General features: G+C 38.6%; 1 protein-coding gene across 5 annotated transcripts in view; it reads left to right on the top strand.

Annotated features, from left to right (window-relative positions):
- Positions 1–17202, top strand: part of TAB3 (TGF-beta activated kinase 1 (MAP3K7) binding protein 3) — a 47758-nt gene extending 30556 nt beyond the window's left edge. For 2 of the 5 annotated variants that reach the window (XM_055802079.1, XM_055802080.1), the window contains 5 exons: positions 355–1807; positions 4950–5110; positions 8327–8420; positions 9989–10072; positions 12645–17202. In XM_055802079.1, the coding sequence (XP_055658054.1) occupies positions 355–1807; positions 4950–5110; positions 8327–8420; positions 9989–10072; positions 12645–12793 (1941 nt within the window). In that variant the 3' untranslated portion in view covers positions 12794–17202. Of the gene's footprint in view, positions 1–354; positions 1808–4949; positions 5122–8326; positions 8421–9988; positions 10073–12644 lie in introns of those variants that run through there. The other 3 variants (XM_055802082.1, XM_055802083.1, XR_008746853.1) reach the window with 3 other exon arrangements.
- The last annotated feature ends 371 nt before the right edge of the window (positions 17203–17573 follow it).

Below are 17573 nucleotides of genomic sequence, written 5' to 3'. Positions count from 1 at the left end.
GATTAGTCTTGTTACTAGAAGTAGTTAATTGTACATACCTGTTCCTTGCAGAAGATGCCAAGAGTTCTAACTATTGCTTTCCCGAAAACTGAACTTGATTTTTTTTTTAATATGTCGTACTGTAGCTAGTGTTACTGTACCATTTTGCTAGATGCAACGTGAGCTATGTACTACTTGCATACTGTGACTTACAGGGTATTACCTTTTATTTCAAAATTCATGTCTGTGAAACATTATCCCTAGTAGCGTTATCCCTAGGCCAGACTGCAGCTTCAGTTGAATGCTTGTTGAATGCTGAGCAGTGGTGTTTGCTTTTGCTATTTGACAGTAATAGGTGCCCATTCTTATTCCTAGAACAACAACAACCTAGATGCCTGTTGTCGAGCCCTTGCACAGGAGAGCAACAAATACTTATATATGGAGTACCATAGCCCTGATGACACCAGAATGAATAGAAATAGCCTTTTGCACATTAATCTGGGTATTCATCCTCATACCAGCTATCATGTAGGGGATGGAGCTCAACTTAATGGTGGTCGTACACTGGTACACAGTTCAAGTGATGGACATATTGATCCACAACGCACAGCAGGTAAACAGCTGATATGCTTAGTTCAAGAACCACATTCTGCTCCCGCTGTTGTGGCAGCTTCTCCTAGTTACAATCCATTTTTTGTGAATGACCAGAATAGAAATGCAGCTACTCCTCCTCCACAGCCACCTCCACAGCCATCTTCCATACAACCAGGAATGAACACGTCTGCTATGCAAGGCCCTCCTCCCACGTATATGCACATACCTCGGTACAGTACAAATCCCATTACTGTTACAGTATCGCAAAACCTCCCCTCTGGACAGAGTGTACCCAGAGCTCTACAAATTCTTCCACAGATTCCAAGCAATCTTTATGGGACTCCTGGCTCTATTTATATAAGGCAAACATCTCAGAGTTCTTCAGGACGACAGACTCCCCAGAATACACAGTGGCATTCATCGCCACAGGGCCCAGTTCCACATTATACTCCCCGTCCTTTACCTGTATATCCACATCAACAGAACTACCAACCTTCTCAGTATTCTCCTAAACAAGCCCAGATCCCTCAGTCAGCTTTTCGATCACCACCGGCATCCCAGTGTCCCTCACCTTTTGGTTCTCCTCAACACCAAGTTCAGACTCCTCAGTTGGGTCATCAGAGTTCACATGTTTTCATGCCTCCTAGTCCTTCAACTGTCCCACCCCATCCATATCAGCAAGCATCCCAGACTTTTCAAAAACAAGGTGGTCACTCTGTGCCGTATCTTCCTCCTTTTGCTGGACCTAGTTTATCCAAAGGTTCCATGAATAAAATAGAAATCACAGTCGAGCCACCACAAAGACCTGGGACTGCAATGAACAGAAGTCCTTCACCAATAAGTAATCAACCATCTCAACGAAACCAGCACTCACTGTATGCAGCCACTACTCCTCCTTCAAGCTCTCCATCAAGAGGTATGTCGGGTCAACCCAAACCTCCATTTAGTGTTAATCCAGTATATATTACCTACACTCAACCAACTGGACCTACAGGTGCACCAACACAGTCTCCTCGGGTAATGGTATCTCAGCCAAACCCAACCATTTTTAAAATCACAGTAGGTCGAGCACCGACTGAGAATCTTTTAAATTTAGTGGACCAAGAAGAGCGTTCTGCAGCACCAGAACCTATTCAGCCTATTTCTGTAATCCCAGGATCTGGAGGAGAAAAAGGAAGCCATAAGTATCAGAGAAGTTCTAGTTCTGGATCAGATGACTATGCTTACACTCAAGGTAAATGTTTCACCCTGCAAATTGTATTATTATAAAGTGCATTTTCAGCTTGATTTTGCTACTATTAAGTAAGAATTTTTAAACGTGTACAGAGAATAGAAATTGCACCACACATCATCTGCAAAGAGAGTTTGTTCCGATTTGTGAAAAATTTTGCCATATATCAGTCTAATACATAAATAATTTCTGAGGTTCTTGAAGTTGGTATGCTTTTGAAGTTAGGGGAATTTATTAAAAATAAAGCACTGCAGCTAACAATTAAGTAGTTTGTTCATATACTGTGTGTCCAGTTTGTTAAATTCTGCATTGAAGAACTGTCTCATAAATTTACAAGTGGGTTTTAATTTTTTATATCTTTTCCATACTTGGGGTGCTTTATAAAACCTGAAGCACAAACTTCTGCAAGAGATTTGAATTCAATTTGTTTGGTTTAGATTGAAGAGTATTAAGTGAAATAGGAGGGGGAGGTAGGATTGCAGCTAAAAATACTTTGGGTATCAATACAAATCATAGTTTTTTTTGAAAGATATTAAAATAATTATTTTGAAGAACTTACTCAAAAGTTCACTTCCTAGATTTTTCAAAGAGGAGGAAAAGATTGGCAGACAGATTTTAAGATGTGTGTTCTGCTTTGTAGGGTTAGAAGTAGTTAGTCTTCATGCCATGTATAAATGAAGAATTGAGTAATTTAGTAAATAAAATTCTTTAAAAAGCTGAAATCTAACCTTCAGCTGAAAACTGCTTTTCCAAGTAATCTGCTTTATAGATTTGAAACATTTAAAATTGAGCAAATGAATCAGTCTGCCAGCATTTAAACCAATCATTTGGGGTAACGACAGGATGATAATTGGCAGCAATTATTTAAAGAATGTGCTTGTTTCTGGATTTGTGTTTGGAAAAGAGTCTATTTGTCCATTGCTCCTTCTAGCCTTCCTTTCACTTTAGAGAACTGAAATAGTGGTTATAATGCTGCCCTGTAGTTCTTGACTTCTTATTTTGCTTTGTGTCTTTTGAGCTATTCTAACTCATCAACAGAGAGCTGTTCTGTACCTGGTAGACCCAATTAGAAATGTTATTTAGAGAGAATGAACGCTAGTAGGCCTGTAACTCCTAGGCCATATGCTTTGTGTGGTAGTGTTCCTGTTAAGCTTCATTACAGATTGTCAGTTACGTGAGAAAACTACAAGTAGCTTCATATAACTGAGAAAAACATTCTGAAATACAGAAATCTGGTTTTGCCTTTGTATCTTTGAATACATTTCTGTATCTGGAAAACAAAACTAATGAAACTAGTTAGTATGTGCTTTTCAGGGCAATACCTACCACTGCTGGGACTTTATTACAGCCTTTGGTATTGCTGTACTCTGAACTCATTATATAAATACATTGTAGAAGAATAAATGTTACGGTTTTTACTACCACAAAGGAGTCCTAAAGGGGAGTATATTTAACAGCTTAATATAGGGAACAAGTGTATTTAGTTTTCTTTTGAATATGAACCATTGTGAAAAGTGTTACCAAAAATCTGTTCTGGTGTCTGTACTTCCACTTTCTCTTTGCGGTGTGAGTCATGTTTGATGAGTTGTACTAGAGTCTAATGTGAAGCTATGTAATGTAGTCGTATCAGATAGACCATTTGGGTAGTAGTAGTAGAAAATCATACAGCTTGGTATCTGTAATTTTTTTTTCCAAGTTTGTGATCTCAAACTCTACTTGGATGACTTATGCTACTTCAAAAAGTAGAGAATAATTTTTTTTAAAAATTTGTAAAAAAATATGGTATTATTCATGGATAGGATTTTCAGTGTCTATTCTTTAGCCGCAAATTGGTGGATCCATACAAAATCCAATGCGTAGTACTACATTTTTGCACAGAATACTGGCATCTGATAAACAACGCTGTCATTTTTATGCTCCTGACTGAGGAGGTTTTTTGCCCTCCTCCAGTAAGCTTGTCATTGCTTATTTTTCTAAGGTTTTTTTTTAGATAGTATATAAGTATTCTTGAGATATTATGTGTTTTTTCTTTGCCTGTGCTGGATAGGGGTGAAGAAAAGGGCAGGTACTGGCTGGTACTTTGTATGAAGTAGCATTTTGCAGATTCTACAATGTCTTCATACATTTGAACCGTTTGCTGGAACATTGTTATATGAGTGGCACGCTTGCCTGAATACACACAGTGAATTTTTCTTATTTTTCTCTGTCCTGGTAAACTTTTATTGGGTAAAAACAGCCAGATCAGAAAGTGCTAAGCATCAGACTAATAAACTTGGCCAGTTTTGCATCGTGATGAAATACCAATAAACATTCTTCCTGCAAAAACTGAATATTATTTTCTGCCTAGTCAAAATTCTTTCTTTGGCTGCTCTGAGAACCCAACATCATCTTGTGACTGAGAGTCATAAATTTCAGTACCATGACAAAAATATGAGAGAATGATTAACAGCAGAGAGAGGTTATAGGACGATGAATCAGCTCTATTGTAGAATTACACATGCTGAGGCACTTGAGCTCCCCCAGCTTTTATTTTCTGGGCTCTCTAGTCTGTTTTATTGAGATTCTATAGTTTTACCTTTGAACACTGGGGAACTTATAGTATGGAGACTCATCATACTCTCCGAAATGCTAAGACTACTTAAAGTTGTTACAGCATAATCTGTAATAGTGAAAAAACAATGCAGGACTGACATTTGGTTGATGTCACAAGGCTAGTGTGTCAGATGCTATTGAGCAGCAGATATGAAGTGTGTGTTACCTTCTGATCTTACCTCTGGTATTTTTATTTTTTTTTTGTCAGTACAATATTAATATAACTAGGTTGCTGTTTCATCCTGAGAAGCTGTCTCCTTGTACAGGTGCCTTTGTATTTTTGAGACGAGAAAGACCAAATGCAAAAAAAGAAGCTTTGACCAAAATGGTAATATCAACTTCAAGTTACTGTCTAAAATATGTTTTTATTCTGGAAGAACTTTGTTCTAAATTGTAGTTCATTTGGCATGAAAGCATCTTCACACTGATACTTGGTTGCATGTTTATGATCACTTTTTTTTTCCAGAAAGGTCACTCATGAATCTTAAGCATAAGAATTTGGTTTTCCAGGTTTTTGTGTATTAGTAACTATTTCTTCCATATAAAACATTAGCCTTGCTGTTACATCAACGAGCAAGGATGGAGAGATTAGCAAAGGAACTGAAGCTTGAGAAGGAAGAGCTTGAACGCCTGAAAGCTGAAGTCAATGGTATGGAGCACGATCTAATGCAGAGGCGGCTTCGGAGAGTTAGCTGTACAACTGCAATTCCAACAGTAAGCGATTTGTTAGTATTTTAATTCAAGATACATTTTTTTTTATGTTTTCATGAACTAAAGTATTGTACAAAAATATTTTGGAATATAAAATCTTCAGTGGAGGTGATTATTTTTTGAGAGTTCTTGGCTTGTTGTTCTTACAGTTTAAGAAACAGACATGAGTCCAGCTTGCTTAGTGTTCACAACAGAATTTCTGAAACTTGTATACGTTCTTTTCTGGACCACAGAACTGAATAGATAGTTACTTTTCTAACAACCTGAAAAAGAGTATGTCCAAGTCTATTTAAAGAGCCCAAGCCGTGTACAGCTTGGTGTTCATGCAGCAAGTTTTCACCTTTTTTTAAAAGGTATTTTGTTTGAGTAGTTGCATAGTAGTTGCAATAAATTATGTTTCCCATTTGATATGTGCAGGATGTACCAAGTAAGTTTTCAGTGGCGGTGTTAGCTCAAATAGTTGACACCTCTCTCCTCTTTTCCTCATTGGTTCTTCCTATTTGTATGACTTCCACCTGCAAGCAACTCTAGCCCAGACATCTGTATGGCTCTGATAAGAGAATTCATCTGACTGAAAAAGAGCTTCCACTTTGTGCAGTTGCTAGCCAAAATCAGTTCAGACTTACTGTGTTGACATAAGCAATGCACAGATGTAGGCTGGAAGGCATAGTACAGGCTGTTAGCTGCTTGACTAGTATGGCTACTGTGTGTCTCGCCTGTCTCAGGGCAGCATCTGGCAGGTATGTTCCTGGGAGGAATACAGAGGCACAGTCCAAGTGTGCAAGGATGAGGTTAGGAAAGGCAAAGCCCAAATGGAGTTGAATGTGGCGTGAGATGTCAAAGACAAAAAGGGCTTCTATTAGTACCTAGGTAACAAAAGCAAGGCTAGTGAAAGTGTGGGGCGATCGCTTACAGGGGACCTGGTTACATAGGAAATAGAAAAGGCTAAGATACTGAATGCCTTGTTTGCCTCAGTCTTTATAGGCCTTCAGGAATCCCAAGTCCCAGAGACCCTGGGAAGAGTCTGAAGCAAGGAAGGTACACCCTTGGTGGAAAAGGATCAGGTCAGGGAATGCTTAAGCAAAGTGGACATACATGAGTTCGTGGTCCTGAATGGCATGCACCCATGAGTGCTGAGGGAGCTGGCTGATGTCACTGTGAGGCTATTCTAGATAATCTTTGATTGATCATGGTGTTTGGGAGAAGTGCCTGAAGACTAGAGGAGAGCAAATGTCACTTCTGCCTTCAGAAAGGAGGACCCAGGGAGCTACAGGCTGGTCAGCCTCGTCTTGATGCCTGGGAAAGTGATGGAGCAGCTAGTCCTGGAGACCATTTCCAGGCACGTGAAGCACAAGAAAGTGATCAGCAGTAGTCAGCATGGGTTCATCAAGGGGAAGTCAAGTTTGACCAATCTGATAAACCTCTAGGATGAAAAAAGTGTCTTGGTACATTAGGGGAGAGCAGTGGTTATTGTCTACCTAGACTTTGGTAAGACTTTTCATGAACTAAAACGTTTTCTCCTGTAAGATCTTCACAGAGAAGCTGATAAAGTATGGGCTGGATGAGCAGGTAGTGAGGTGGATTGAAAACTGGCTGAACAGCCAGGCCAAGAGTATGGTAGTCAGTGGCACAAAGGCTGGTTGGAGGCCAGTAGCTAGCGGTGTACCACAGGGGTCAGTACTGGGTCTGATCCTGTTTAACATCATCTTTAATGATATAGATGACGGGGCAGATTGTACACTCAACAAGTTTGCTGATGACAAAAAACTGGCAGAGTTGTGCTGCCATTCAGAGGGACCTCAAAAAGCTGAAGAGATGAGCTGGCAGGAACCTTATGCCGTTTAGCAAGGGGAAGTACTAAGTCCTGCACCTGGGGAGGAGCAACCCCATGCACCAGTATAAGCAGGGAGCCAACCAGCTGGAAAGCAATTTTGCAGAAAAGGCCCTGGTGAAGACTAAGCTGAAAATGAGCCAATGATGTGGCAAAGAAGGCTAATGATACCCTGGGCTGTGTTAGGAGCATTGCCGGCAAGGGGGGAGAGGTTACTCCAAGCTTTTATTCAGCACTGGGGAGGTCAAACTTGGAGTATGGTGTCCAAGAGATAGGCATGGTCATACTGGAGAGTCCAGTGAAGGGCCACAAAGATGATTAAGCATCTCTCATGTGAGGATAGACTAAGACAGCTAGGACTGTTCAGCGTGGAGAAGAGCAGGCTCAGAAGGGGTCTTATCAATGTATATATAAATACCTGAAGGGAGTGTGCAAAGAGGATGGAGCCAGGCTTTTTCCGTTTGTGCCCAGTGACAGGACCAGAGGCAGTGGGCACACAGTGAAGCACAGGAGGGTCCCTCTGAACATCAGGAACCACTTTTTTACTGTGTTGTTGACTGAGTGCTGGCACAGGTTGCCCAGGGAGGTTGTGGAGTCTTCATCTTTGGAGATACTCAAAAGCTGTCTGCTATCTGGGCAAAGAGTTGGACCAGATGACCTCCAGAGGTCCCTTCTGACCTTAAACATTCTGTAATTCTGTGACTGCGATGCTGGAATATATCCTAGGATAAGGTAGTTATTTCTACATATACGTTAATAACTGCTGCTGCTAGCATTAGGAACGCTTTGTATTCCAGTAACGGGTTTTTTAAATGATATGCAAATATATGGACTTAAATAACTGGTTATTTTGTGAAAAATAATTACTGTCTTGCAGCACTGAACAATTTAAACATAATGGGCTAGAATGTTTGGCATGTTGGAACTCTTTAGAGTGATGCAAATCAAATCAATAAACTTCTGACTTTATTCAGTTATAATCAAGTAATAATTAACATGAGCCTGCACTTTGTATTCTCTTTCCTGATCATCTTGATGTAAACCCATGTAGCAAGTCATCAATTTATACAGAATTTTATAAGGTATATGGTTTTGTAAACTTGAGCTTAGCTATGTCTTCTTACTAACAAGCTTTAATATTAAAGGAGCTTGTTCATTTTTGTTGGTTTGGTTTGTTTTCTTCCCCAAATGCCAATAGAAGAATGCGTTTTGAGGGAATAGGTTGGGTAGCGGGAACAGGACAGAAGGTAGAATCTTGGGGTTTTTTTCAGTGCTTTATCTATACTCAAGTCTAATAAAGCTGTTAACAGAGATATATCAATGTTATTTCTATGCCAGATAAGATGCTGATTTTCCCACAATTATTATTTTGGGTTGTTTCTTTCTAGCCTGAGGAAATGACCAGATTAAGAAGCCTCAACAGACAGCTCCAGATAAATGTTGACTGTACACTGAAAGAAGTTGATCTCCTTCAGTCTAGAGGTATAGATTTGATAGTTGTTGTTTTTTTAAAAAAAAATAGAAATGGGTGGGAGTATCTATCTGCTTGAGGGTAGAAAAGCTCTACAGAGGGATCTGGACAGGCTGGATTGGTGGTCCGAGGCCAATTGTATGAGGTTCAACAAGGAGAAGCACCTGGGTCGCAGCAACCCCACGCAACGCTACAGACTTGGGGCAGAGTGGCTGGAAAGCTGCCTGGGGGAAAAGTACTTGGGGAGTACTGGTCGACAGCTGGCTGAACATGAGCCAGCAGTGTCCCAGGTGACCAAGGCGGCCAACAGCACCCTGGCTTGTATCAGAAACAGTGCTGCCAGCAGGACAAGGGAAGGGCTCGTCCCCCTGTAGTGGGCACTGGTGAGGCCGCACCTTGAATCCTGTGTTCAGTTTTGGGCCCCTCACTTCAAGAGAGACATTTTGGTGCTGGAGTGTGTCCAAAGTAGGGCAAGAAAGTGAGGGTCTAGAGAACAGGTTTTATGAGGGGCAGGTGAGGGAACTGGGCTTGTTTAGCCTGGAGAAAAGGGAGGCTCAGGCTTATTGCTCTCTACAACTACTTGAAAGGAGGTTGGAGGCATGGGGGGTGTGGGTCTCTTCTCCCAAGTAACAAGCGATAGGACAAGAGGAAATGGCCTCAAGTTGCGCCAGGGGAGGTTTAGATTGGATCTTAGGAAGAATTTCTTCACTGAAAGGTTTGTCAAGCATTGGAACAAGCTGCCCAGGAAAGCGGTGGTTACCATCCCTGGAGGTATTTAGAAGACTTGTAGATGTGTGGAGCTTAGGGACATGGTTTAGTGATGGACTTACATTTGGACTCAGTGATCTTACTGGTCTTTTCCAACCTAAATGATTCTATGACTCTAATATAATATATGCCTAAATGTGAATACTTGGACTCTTTAAAATGCAATTTTGATTATCAATAACAAATTGTCTCTAAAAGGTGTCTCTTTCAGTTGCAACCTGATGAACTTGACTTGCTAATATTTCTGTTGGCCAAGTTAAATTACATTACCAAGAAAGTGGTGACTTAAAAGTGACTTTGTCAAGAGCAAATAATTAAAAATACTCCTTAGAGAAGGTTCTTTCTTCTAAATTTTTAACTTTTTGCTGACAAAGGCTCTGACCAAATAATGCAAACCAGAACTACAGATTGCAACCAAAAAGTAGGCAAACAGAAATCTACTTAAGTCTTTAAAAATCCTCTTCCTGCCACAGAAACTTGACATAAATACAATCAAATAAACTAGAATATGCGTAGTCCTCCTTTTTTTACCAAGAATGCATCCTACAGAAAGATTTAAGTTTTCACATATTTTTAAAGCAATACAGAACATTGATCTGGAGATGATTCTTCAATATGGGATTAGCCTGCTTAAAAATTACTAGAATCAACACAAACCTGAAAATATGTGATTAAAAAAACTGCTCAGGAAAAAGTTAATATATAATGTCATAATTAAAAAATGTATAAAATCTGAAGCCTCTAGATGTTCATATTACTGGCATAGGCATGCAAATAACCTTTGAGTTATGCTTTCTTACTTTTCTGACAGGGAACTTTGATCCGAAAGCCGCATGTAATTTCTATGATAACATAGAGCCTGGTCCTGTTGTGCCACCAAAGCCATATAAAAAGGGTAGGTCAATAACTTTTCTTTATGTATAAACCAAACCAGAACATTTTTATATAAGTGCAATAATCGTGGCTACAACTTGTTTTCCTCTGGCAGGTCATTGCAAATGAATGTTCTGATAATATTTGTTTGTAAATACTGTTATTCACTAGTAATTCAACTAGAAAGAGTTGAAAACATACAAACATGTTAACTTGAGGTTCCTAATTATGCTTTTTAAAAATGCTTCTGGGTTAAAAGCTGTGTGTCATGTTTCTTCAGCTGTCTTCTAATATGTGGTGGTAGGATTTATAGTTTAGTTGAGGTCTCTTATGCAAGTGCAGTTGGTCACAGCAGCTTTTTAAAATTTGCATTTGTATTTTTAATTGTATTTTAACTCGACTGGTCACACATTTTTTGTGCAGACTGAATTTCACGGTAGCCCTGAAGTTTTAGCACAGCAAGAGCTTCCGACAATTTAAGGACCGAGACAGAACACATTCCTTCACCTTGGTCTAACGAGATAACAGCGACCCACTTGTACAAGTTCATTACTGGTTTTGAAAATTTTCTGTGCTAAAATTGTATAGTATCCAGCTGAGGACACTTAAGTTTTATGTAAGCACAGGAGCTATGTATTTAGTCTCACCTTTTGTCTAGTGGAGATTCAGTTAGTACATCCCAGAGTGACTCAGCTTATCCTAAGCAGACACCTGGTTGCTTCACCACGTTCAGTAGTGATTTTGGAGCAGAGTCGTACCTTTTCGCTCAGGTGGGTTTGGACCTTTTTTTTTTTTTCTTTTACAACCTGAAATCTGCATTCCACAAAGGTTTATGCAGTTGAATTTTGAATTCATAGAAGGAAATTGTCCCCCCTCTTTTGAAGCCAGTATTTTACCCTTCAGTGTAATGAAGTGCTTAGTATGTGGAGATTTAAAAGAAAGAGAAGGCCCAGGACTATTGCTGGTGTTCAAAAAACAGACAGTACTGGGATGAGTTCTCTGCATATGTGGTAGTGTTCAGGAAAGACAGTAGCAGCAGCTGAGAAGTGGCATAAAGACAGCTGCCTGGATTCATGTTAAATTTCAGTGGTCATGTGGTTGATTTAAGGCACTGCTGTTTGTGATGGTTGAAGAGATTCTCTTTATTAGACTAGCCTGTTTGATCCATCATTTCAAAGCAAAATAATGTGCAAAACTTGCATGAAATAAGTTGTTTTATTTGGCAGTTAGAAAGATAGTGTCTTGTAAGAATTTGTACAACTTTGATGATTAGCTTCCTGGTTTTGTCTGTCAACTTATTAGAGATCCACTTTAGGGCTGGTGTACTGTATTCTGAGTTTGGGTTTTAACATGGAGTTGTCAAATTATTTTTTTTTTTTCCCTTAAAACTTCCATTTTCTTAATATTCAGCTGTTGAAAGCATGGGCAGACAAGGTTCTGCTCGGTGCTGCTGGCTGGCTAGTCAACATGAATGCAGTCTAGTGCCCGCTATTTGCTTGCTTAGAAGGAATTTGTTGAGGCCAAGCACGGTTAATGTGGCTACGCAACCTCTGGTCTAGAGGGGGTTTACATCTAAGCAAGGAGTTTACTTTTATTTTCTTTACATATGTCACTGAAGACAAACCTAAGGGCTATTTGCACTGTCATCGGCCATCTGCTAGATTTCTTAGCAGATGATAACAATGTGTGCACTTTGAATTACAAATTGCAGTCCATTTTTACAACACAAGTTTTATTTTAATTAAGATGTTCTACAGATGTTTGTTAACAGATGGATATCTTAACCTTACCTTCTAGGTCTGCATGCTAATGTTGTTTCAAATAACATTTTGTAAAATACTGTTTCCACGTCCTAGGAGTATTTGTCACTTTTAGTAGATAACCTGGGGTTTTGAAGTGGTGGTAGGAGACATCAGAAAATGGAGTCTTTCCATGGATTAATACCTAATACGCGATTTGCATACATACTGATTTTATGAATGGAAACAGACTTAAGTGCTGCTTCAGATACACACGTCTCTGCTGCAAAGCCTTGAGGAAGAAAAACAATCTTTTTGTTTTGAAATAGGCCTATCGTGTTATTTTAATGTTGTTTTTTCTTCAGCCTGGATAAGTGCTAAAAAAAATGCAGACAATATATTTTCTGTCAGACTGAAGGAAGTAAGTTAAACTCATCTTTCACTTCAGGTAAAGTAGGTTTATTGGAATTTAGAATTTGAGGCTGCTGTGTGTCCATCTATGAAGTCATTGTTTAACAGGATGGTGTTGCAGTGCCAGTAACAAACTTCTCAGTATTATAAGCTATTAAACCTTTTGCAATATCAGTGACCTAACAGTGCTGACTGCTGTTCCTGTTTTTAATGTAGTGTGGTTAAGTGACTCTTGTACAGAAGTGAAATACTTTCTGTATTCAGGTTTCACAAACTGAACTGGAAGTGCTTCAGCAAAGACCTTTAATGTTACCTACGTGGACAGTTTTCCACATTCATTTTAAGATGCAGTGTTTATTGAGGTGACAAACTAGTAGTATGATCTTGCCTATCATCCTTCTCTTCTGAAATAAGAAAAGAATGTTTTTCTTTGGCTTTTTTCAGAACATCAAAACAGCTCCAAACAGACTCCACGGACTCAGCCAAGAGATGAAGACTTCGAAGGGGCTCCATGGAATTGTGATAGCTGCACCTTTCTAAATCATCCGGCACTAAATCGCTGTGAGCAGTGTGAAATGCCACGATACACCTGAAAATCAGGAAGGGGCTGCATTGGGTTGAAAACAGGCTCTCAAGCCATCAGCTGTAGGAGAAGGAAACACGGGGAACCTTTCAGTCCATCTACCCAGCCTTTGCCAGTCCACAGTCTTCATATTGCAAGGGGTGGGAGTAATGTGTTAAGATGTTTCTGCTTGTGCTACACTAAAAATAAGCAAATTAAGAGTGAAATTCTTTCTTATCCCATTGTAGTGTGCAAAGCAGAACATGAAACCTGAAAATGTAAAAGGATTAATTTTGGGAAGAATGTATACAGGAAAGCAAGTAACTACTGGTGTTTAGTCCTGTGGTTATAGTTACTGCTTAGTGGCTCTAAAAACAAGCAAACAAACAGGTTTTTTGAAAAAACATATAGGACTCTTAATAATGGTGTGAAATGTTACACTTAACCAGAAAAACTGAAGAGCCAGACCTGACTTAACCTGGCCACAGCTAGCTGGCAAGCAAAGGCTCCCTGTGCTTCTAGATTGCAAGCTACTGAAAAAGAAGACAGGTAAATACAATGATAAATTTTGCAATGTATAAAAAACAAGGAGAAGGGTATTTGTAATTGCTGCTTTTTTTCAGGGTAACTTATGTCTACAAAAAATTGCTGTTTGAAATAGTAACCTAAGGTGACTAAATGAGATGCCGTATGAGTGTTACAGAGAGTTTAATCAGAGGTAATTTTTTACAATCCCTTTTGCTTGTACAGTGCTCACCTGGCTGTGTCAACACTGGTAATAAACTAAGAATGATTCTACCATATTACGGATGAAAATACTGCTGCATGCTTTCATTAGGCCGTCGTGTTTCAAAGCTAAAAGTATGCTTTTATGTACAACAATCTTCTAAGCCTGTGCTGTGTAGCAGCACAGTAACATGCCAAACACAGACTACTCCAAATTTGGTTTGGAAGACTTGAGCTCAGCCATGGCTGTGTATGAGAAGAGTTTGTACCCAGTTCCTTAGGCCTTTTCAGCTTCCAATTTGTGAAGAATTCATGATGTTTACAGCACAGAAGGTACTTTGTGCCCCAGTTCCAAGTTAGCTGAAAAATAATCAATTAGCTCTTCAGTAAAGGTTTATTTGCACATTGTTAATAAACTGGCCTGTATAAAATAGCAGATGCCAGATCCTGAAAAATTACACACTGCATTCTTTTCATTTTGGTCAGGAAATATTTGCCATGGGTTGAAGAACACAGTACTTGCAACTGAAAATCATAGTGGTACTTTTATGCATATGATACACACTGTATTATAAAGGTGATGTTCAATTTGTTTGAATGCTTCAGGTTGCTGTAATAAAGCACTCAATACTTGTGAAATCAGACTTGGGTTTGGGCAGCTGAATGATTATGTTACACAACTGTGTGACTGGGTGAGATGTTCTTGTGTACTGGTCAGAAGCTGGTACAGTGCATTTAAGCTTTTTCTGGTATAACTTTGTCAAGATTCAGATATGCAGCCAGGCACATCAGCTTAGTTACAGTAATTGACGTTGCAGCTGTGAGGCAAAATGAGCTAGCTAAACCTTACCAGAAGAGATTTAAACTACTTCATTTAAAATTGTTCTTAGCTCGTGGAAGCTGCATCCATATGGTCAATTACCACAATTCACTGGATGTGTGATAACATGTTAAGTTGTGGTAGAACAATCATGGGTCTGAATCCTTATTTAAAATAAAGCAGCGTTTGTAAGGGGTGGGTGGGCATTGCTCAATCTGGTGTCTTCTCTCCCTGGAGTTTATAAAGATAACAGTAAAAAAGAAACTGTGATCTTCTATAAGGAGCCAATGTTTTATCTGGTATTTTTCAATATGTTCTTGCACTAATTAAATCTTCAGTGTAATTTTAAATAAGCTAAGAGATCTCCAGCAATCAGTGTATACCACTGATGACCAAAACAAAGTCAAAGGCATCAGAGCTAGTTTTCCTTCCTTCCTTCCTTCCTTCCTTCCTTCCTAATGATTTATATTACTGTGTGAGGAGCTCATCATGTGTGGAAAGGGGTAAAAAAATTACTGTCAAATGAAGTTAGAAAGAAAATATTTTGTTCATGTAAGTGAAGTCTGACAAAACAGATAACTAGAAAACAGATGAGCAGAAGCATTATACCTAGGGTAAGCAGTACCATTGCTGTTATCAGCTGTATAATGAATTACTCAAAACAATACCAGTAACTTCATGACTTTTCTGTCATGATGCCTTTGTGTTATTTCCATTTTCTGTTCATTTGTACTTCTGTTGAAGTTCTAGAAGCATTTATTTTTGCTGGAATTACAAAATGATAGCAACTGAAATGACAGTCAGCAAATGAGAGTAGCTGTGTCATACATCAATACAGCTGTGCCATTTTCAGATAGAATAGATGCTACTTTTGAAGGGGGGGGGGGGGGGAGGGGGGATGCATGCAGTCCAATAACTCCCTGAATTGTAATAACCGTAAATGGAGACTGCTAATCTTGGTCATAGCTTCACCAGAGGAAGAAAAGGAGGACTGCTGTGACAGCAAGATACTTTTTGGAAGACTGAGTGGGTGCTGTTAATTTGCAAATGAATTCATTTGTACCAATAATTTTACTCCAGTTTTTCAATTACTGTCATTTGTTGTTTGTACAAAAAACCCACCCCTTCTGTTGTATCCTTTATTTGTAGATGCCCGTACTCAAACGTTAATAGTAAAGACTTTACATGGTGCTTGAATATTTCTAGTTAGAATGTAAATTGTATTTTGATTATTGGAAGATCCATTTTCCTTCTGAAAGCAGGTGACGCTGTTCACACCCCAACTGAATTGTAGATTATGCCAAAAAGATTGGTTTATGTAATATTTATTGAATGCACATAAAACCCTAATGTCAGCTGGCATACAAAATGCACTGTATTGTATAAAACTTGTGTGTGTGTGTGAATGATGGGATGCTGATGACGTCGTGTTGAGTTAATGCACTACTTGTGTTTTCTTTCTTTCTGTAATGACTGAGCTTTCCCTCAACCATGCTACTAGATTGGTAGAATTTGTAACTGACTCAGACATTCAGATAAGCAAAATGATTTCACTGTTCACTGAAATTTTATAAAGCTTATTTTATATTTACTGTGCTGTTAAGGTGAATTCCCTTTAATTATAGAATACTATTGTAGTTCTTTAAAAGTTTATTTAGAGTGGGGCTTGTGGAAAATTATTCAGAACATAGTAAACCAAAAGAAATCCTGAACTTTGGATCTACTTTTAATTTGATGTAATTATTAGTCTTTTTTTTGGGTGAAGAGGAAAGGGGTGGGAAGTCAAGCAAAAAGAAGTACTTTGTAAAATGTAGTCTTAGATCAGATTGAATTGTGTATCTGTGTGTCTGTGGTGTGTGTGTGTTTCCCTTGAAATATGGGAGGTGTGGTGAAAAGGTGTAATAATTCTTAAAAGAGCTGGTCTCAGTACTTTCTGATTATGATATGCTACTAAATCACATTTAAAAAAAAACAAAACACTTTCTTTCAGTTACTTTATCTGTCCCAGTTACACATCTCTCATTTCAATTTCTAAATACTTTTGATTGTAAACCCCCTTGAAACTGAAATGAAAATACTTGAGTTGAAATGGGGACAAAACTAAATGAAACCAATAAAGAATGTTTTAAAAAAGAATGTGAGAATATAAAATATGTTAAAAACAAGCTTGTCATCAGGATGATAGTTTTGTTTTAAAATGTAGTGGTTTACCCTAGAATGTGAACATGACTATCCTGATGGAAGTGGACAGTTGGACATGAACAATTCATCAGCTTGTTTGATACCACAGAATTTACATGGTCTGTACTGCAGTGACTCTAAATCCCATAAAGAGAACACATGCACAGATATCACATCTCATAGTCAGTACTTTCTCTCTGTGCTGCTGCATTTGTTTTGTTTCAAAATGTCAATATTATATGAAGCTAGACATGACTGAATTTTGCCAGATTTCTTCAGTTTGGGGCTTTCATTGCTGTTTATGTCCATAAATATTAATGAAAATATTTTTCTTGGGTTTGAATAATCAGAAGTCAATGGAGTTAATGCAATATTATAATCCTGGATTTTCAGTACCTTTGAAACAGATTTTAAAAAAATGTGTTCTTGAAACTTATTTATTTATGGTGGCACCAGTGTATCTAAATCCATATTTCCTGCTGTGTGAAACCCTGTTAAATTTTTTCATTAAAAAAAGAAGACACGATCTTGTTTAATCCTGTATATATGGTGTCTACATTCTAGATTTGTGTATGCTGTGAATGAACTTATTACTAAGAGATGAAATTGTATAAAAGCATTCAGAGGCTATGCATGCATGGTACCTCCAGAAAGTGCATACTCCGAGTTGCAGATTCCTGCAAAAATAAATTAATAAAACTAAGCAAACATCACATCCTGCATTTGTTCTTGTATGTAGTAAGAAACATGTAAAAAATAGAGCCTTTTTGCTTTCATAGTCCCAGTTGTTTCTGGTCTTCCACTTCATAGCTATAGCAAATTTGTTTCAGGGCTTTTGGGGGTTTCTTTTTCGATCGATATGATTCTCGTCAGGAAATTTCTGAATACTGAACTGGGGTCCAGATCCTGTTCCTGTGAATGTGGACAGCTTGTGTAAGAAAGAGTCCCATTTAGATGATGGGTGGTTGTTCTGTGCAGCTTCTGGTGTAGAAACAAGACATCGAATGTTCAGAGACTGAAGCTGAGCTCATCACTTTGATTTTTTAATGGAAAGTTGTTATTAAAGGAGTAGCTTTATCTACTG

Source organism: Falco peregrinus, chromosome 4 (assembly GCF_023634155.1).
Source record: "Falco peregrinus isolate bFalPer1 chromosome 4, bFalPer1.pri, whole genome shotgun sequence".
Taxonomy (NCBI): domain Eukaryota; kingdom Metazoa; phylum Chordata; class Aves; order Falconiformes; family Falconidae; genus Falco; species Falco peregrinus.
This window is presented reverse-complemented; position numbering and strand designations above follow the sequence as displayed.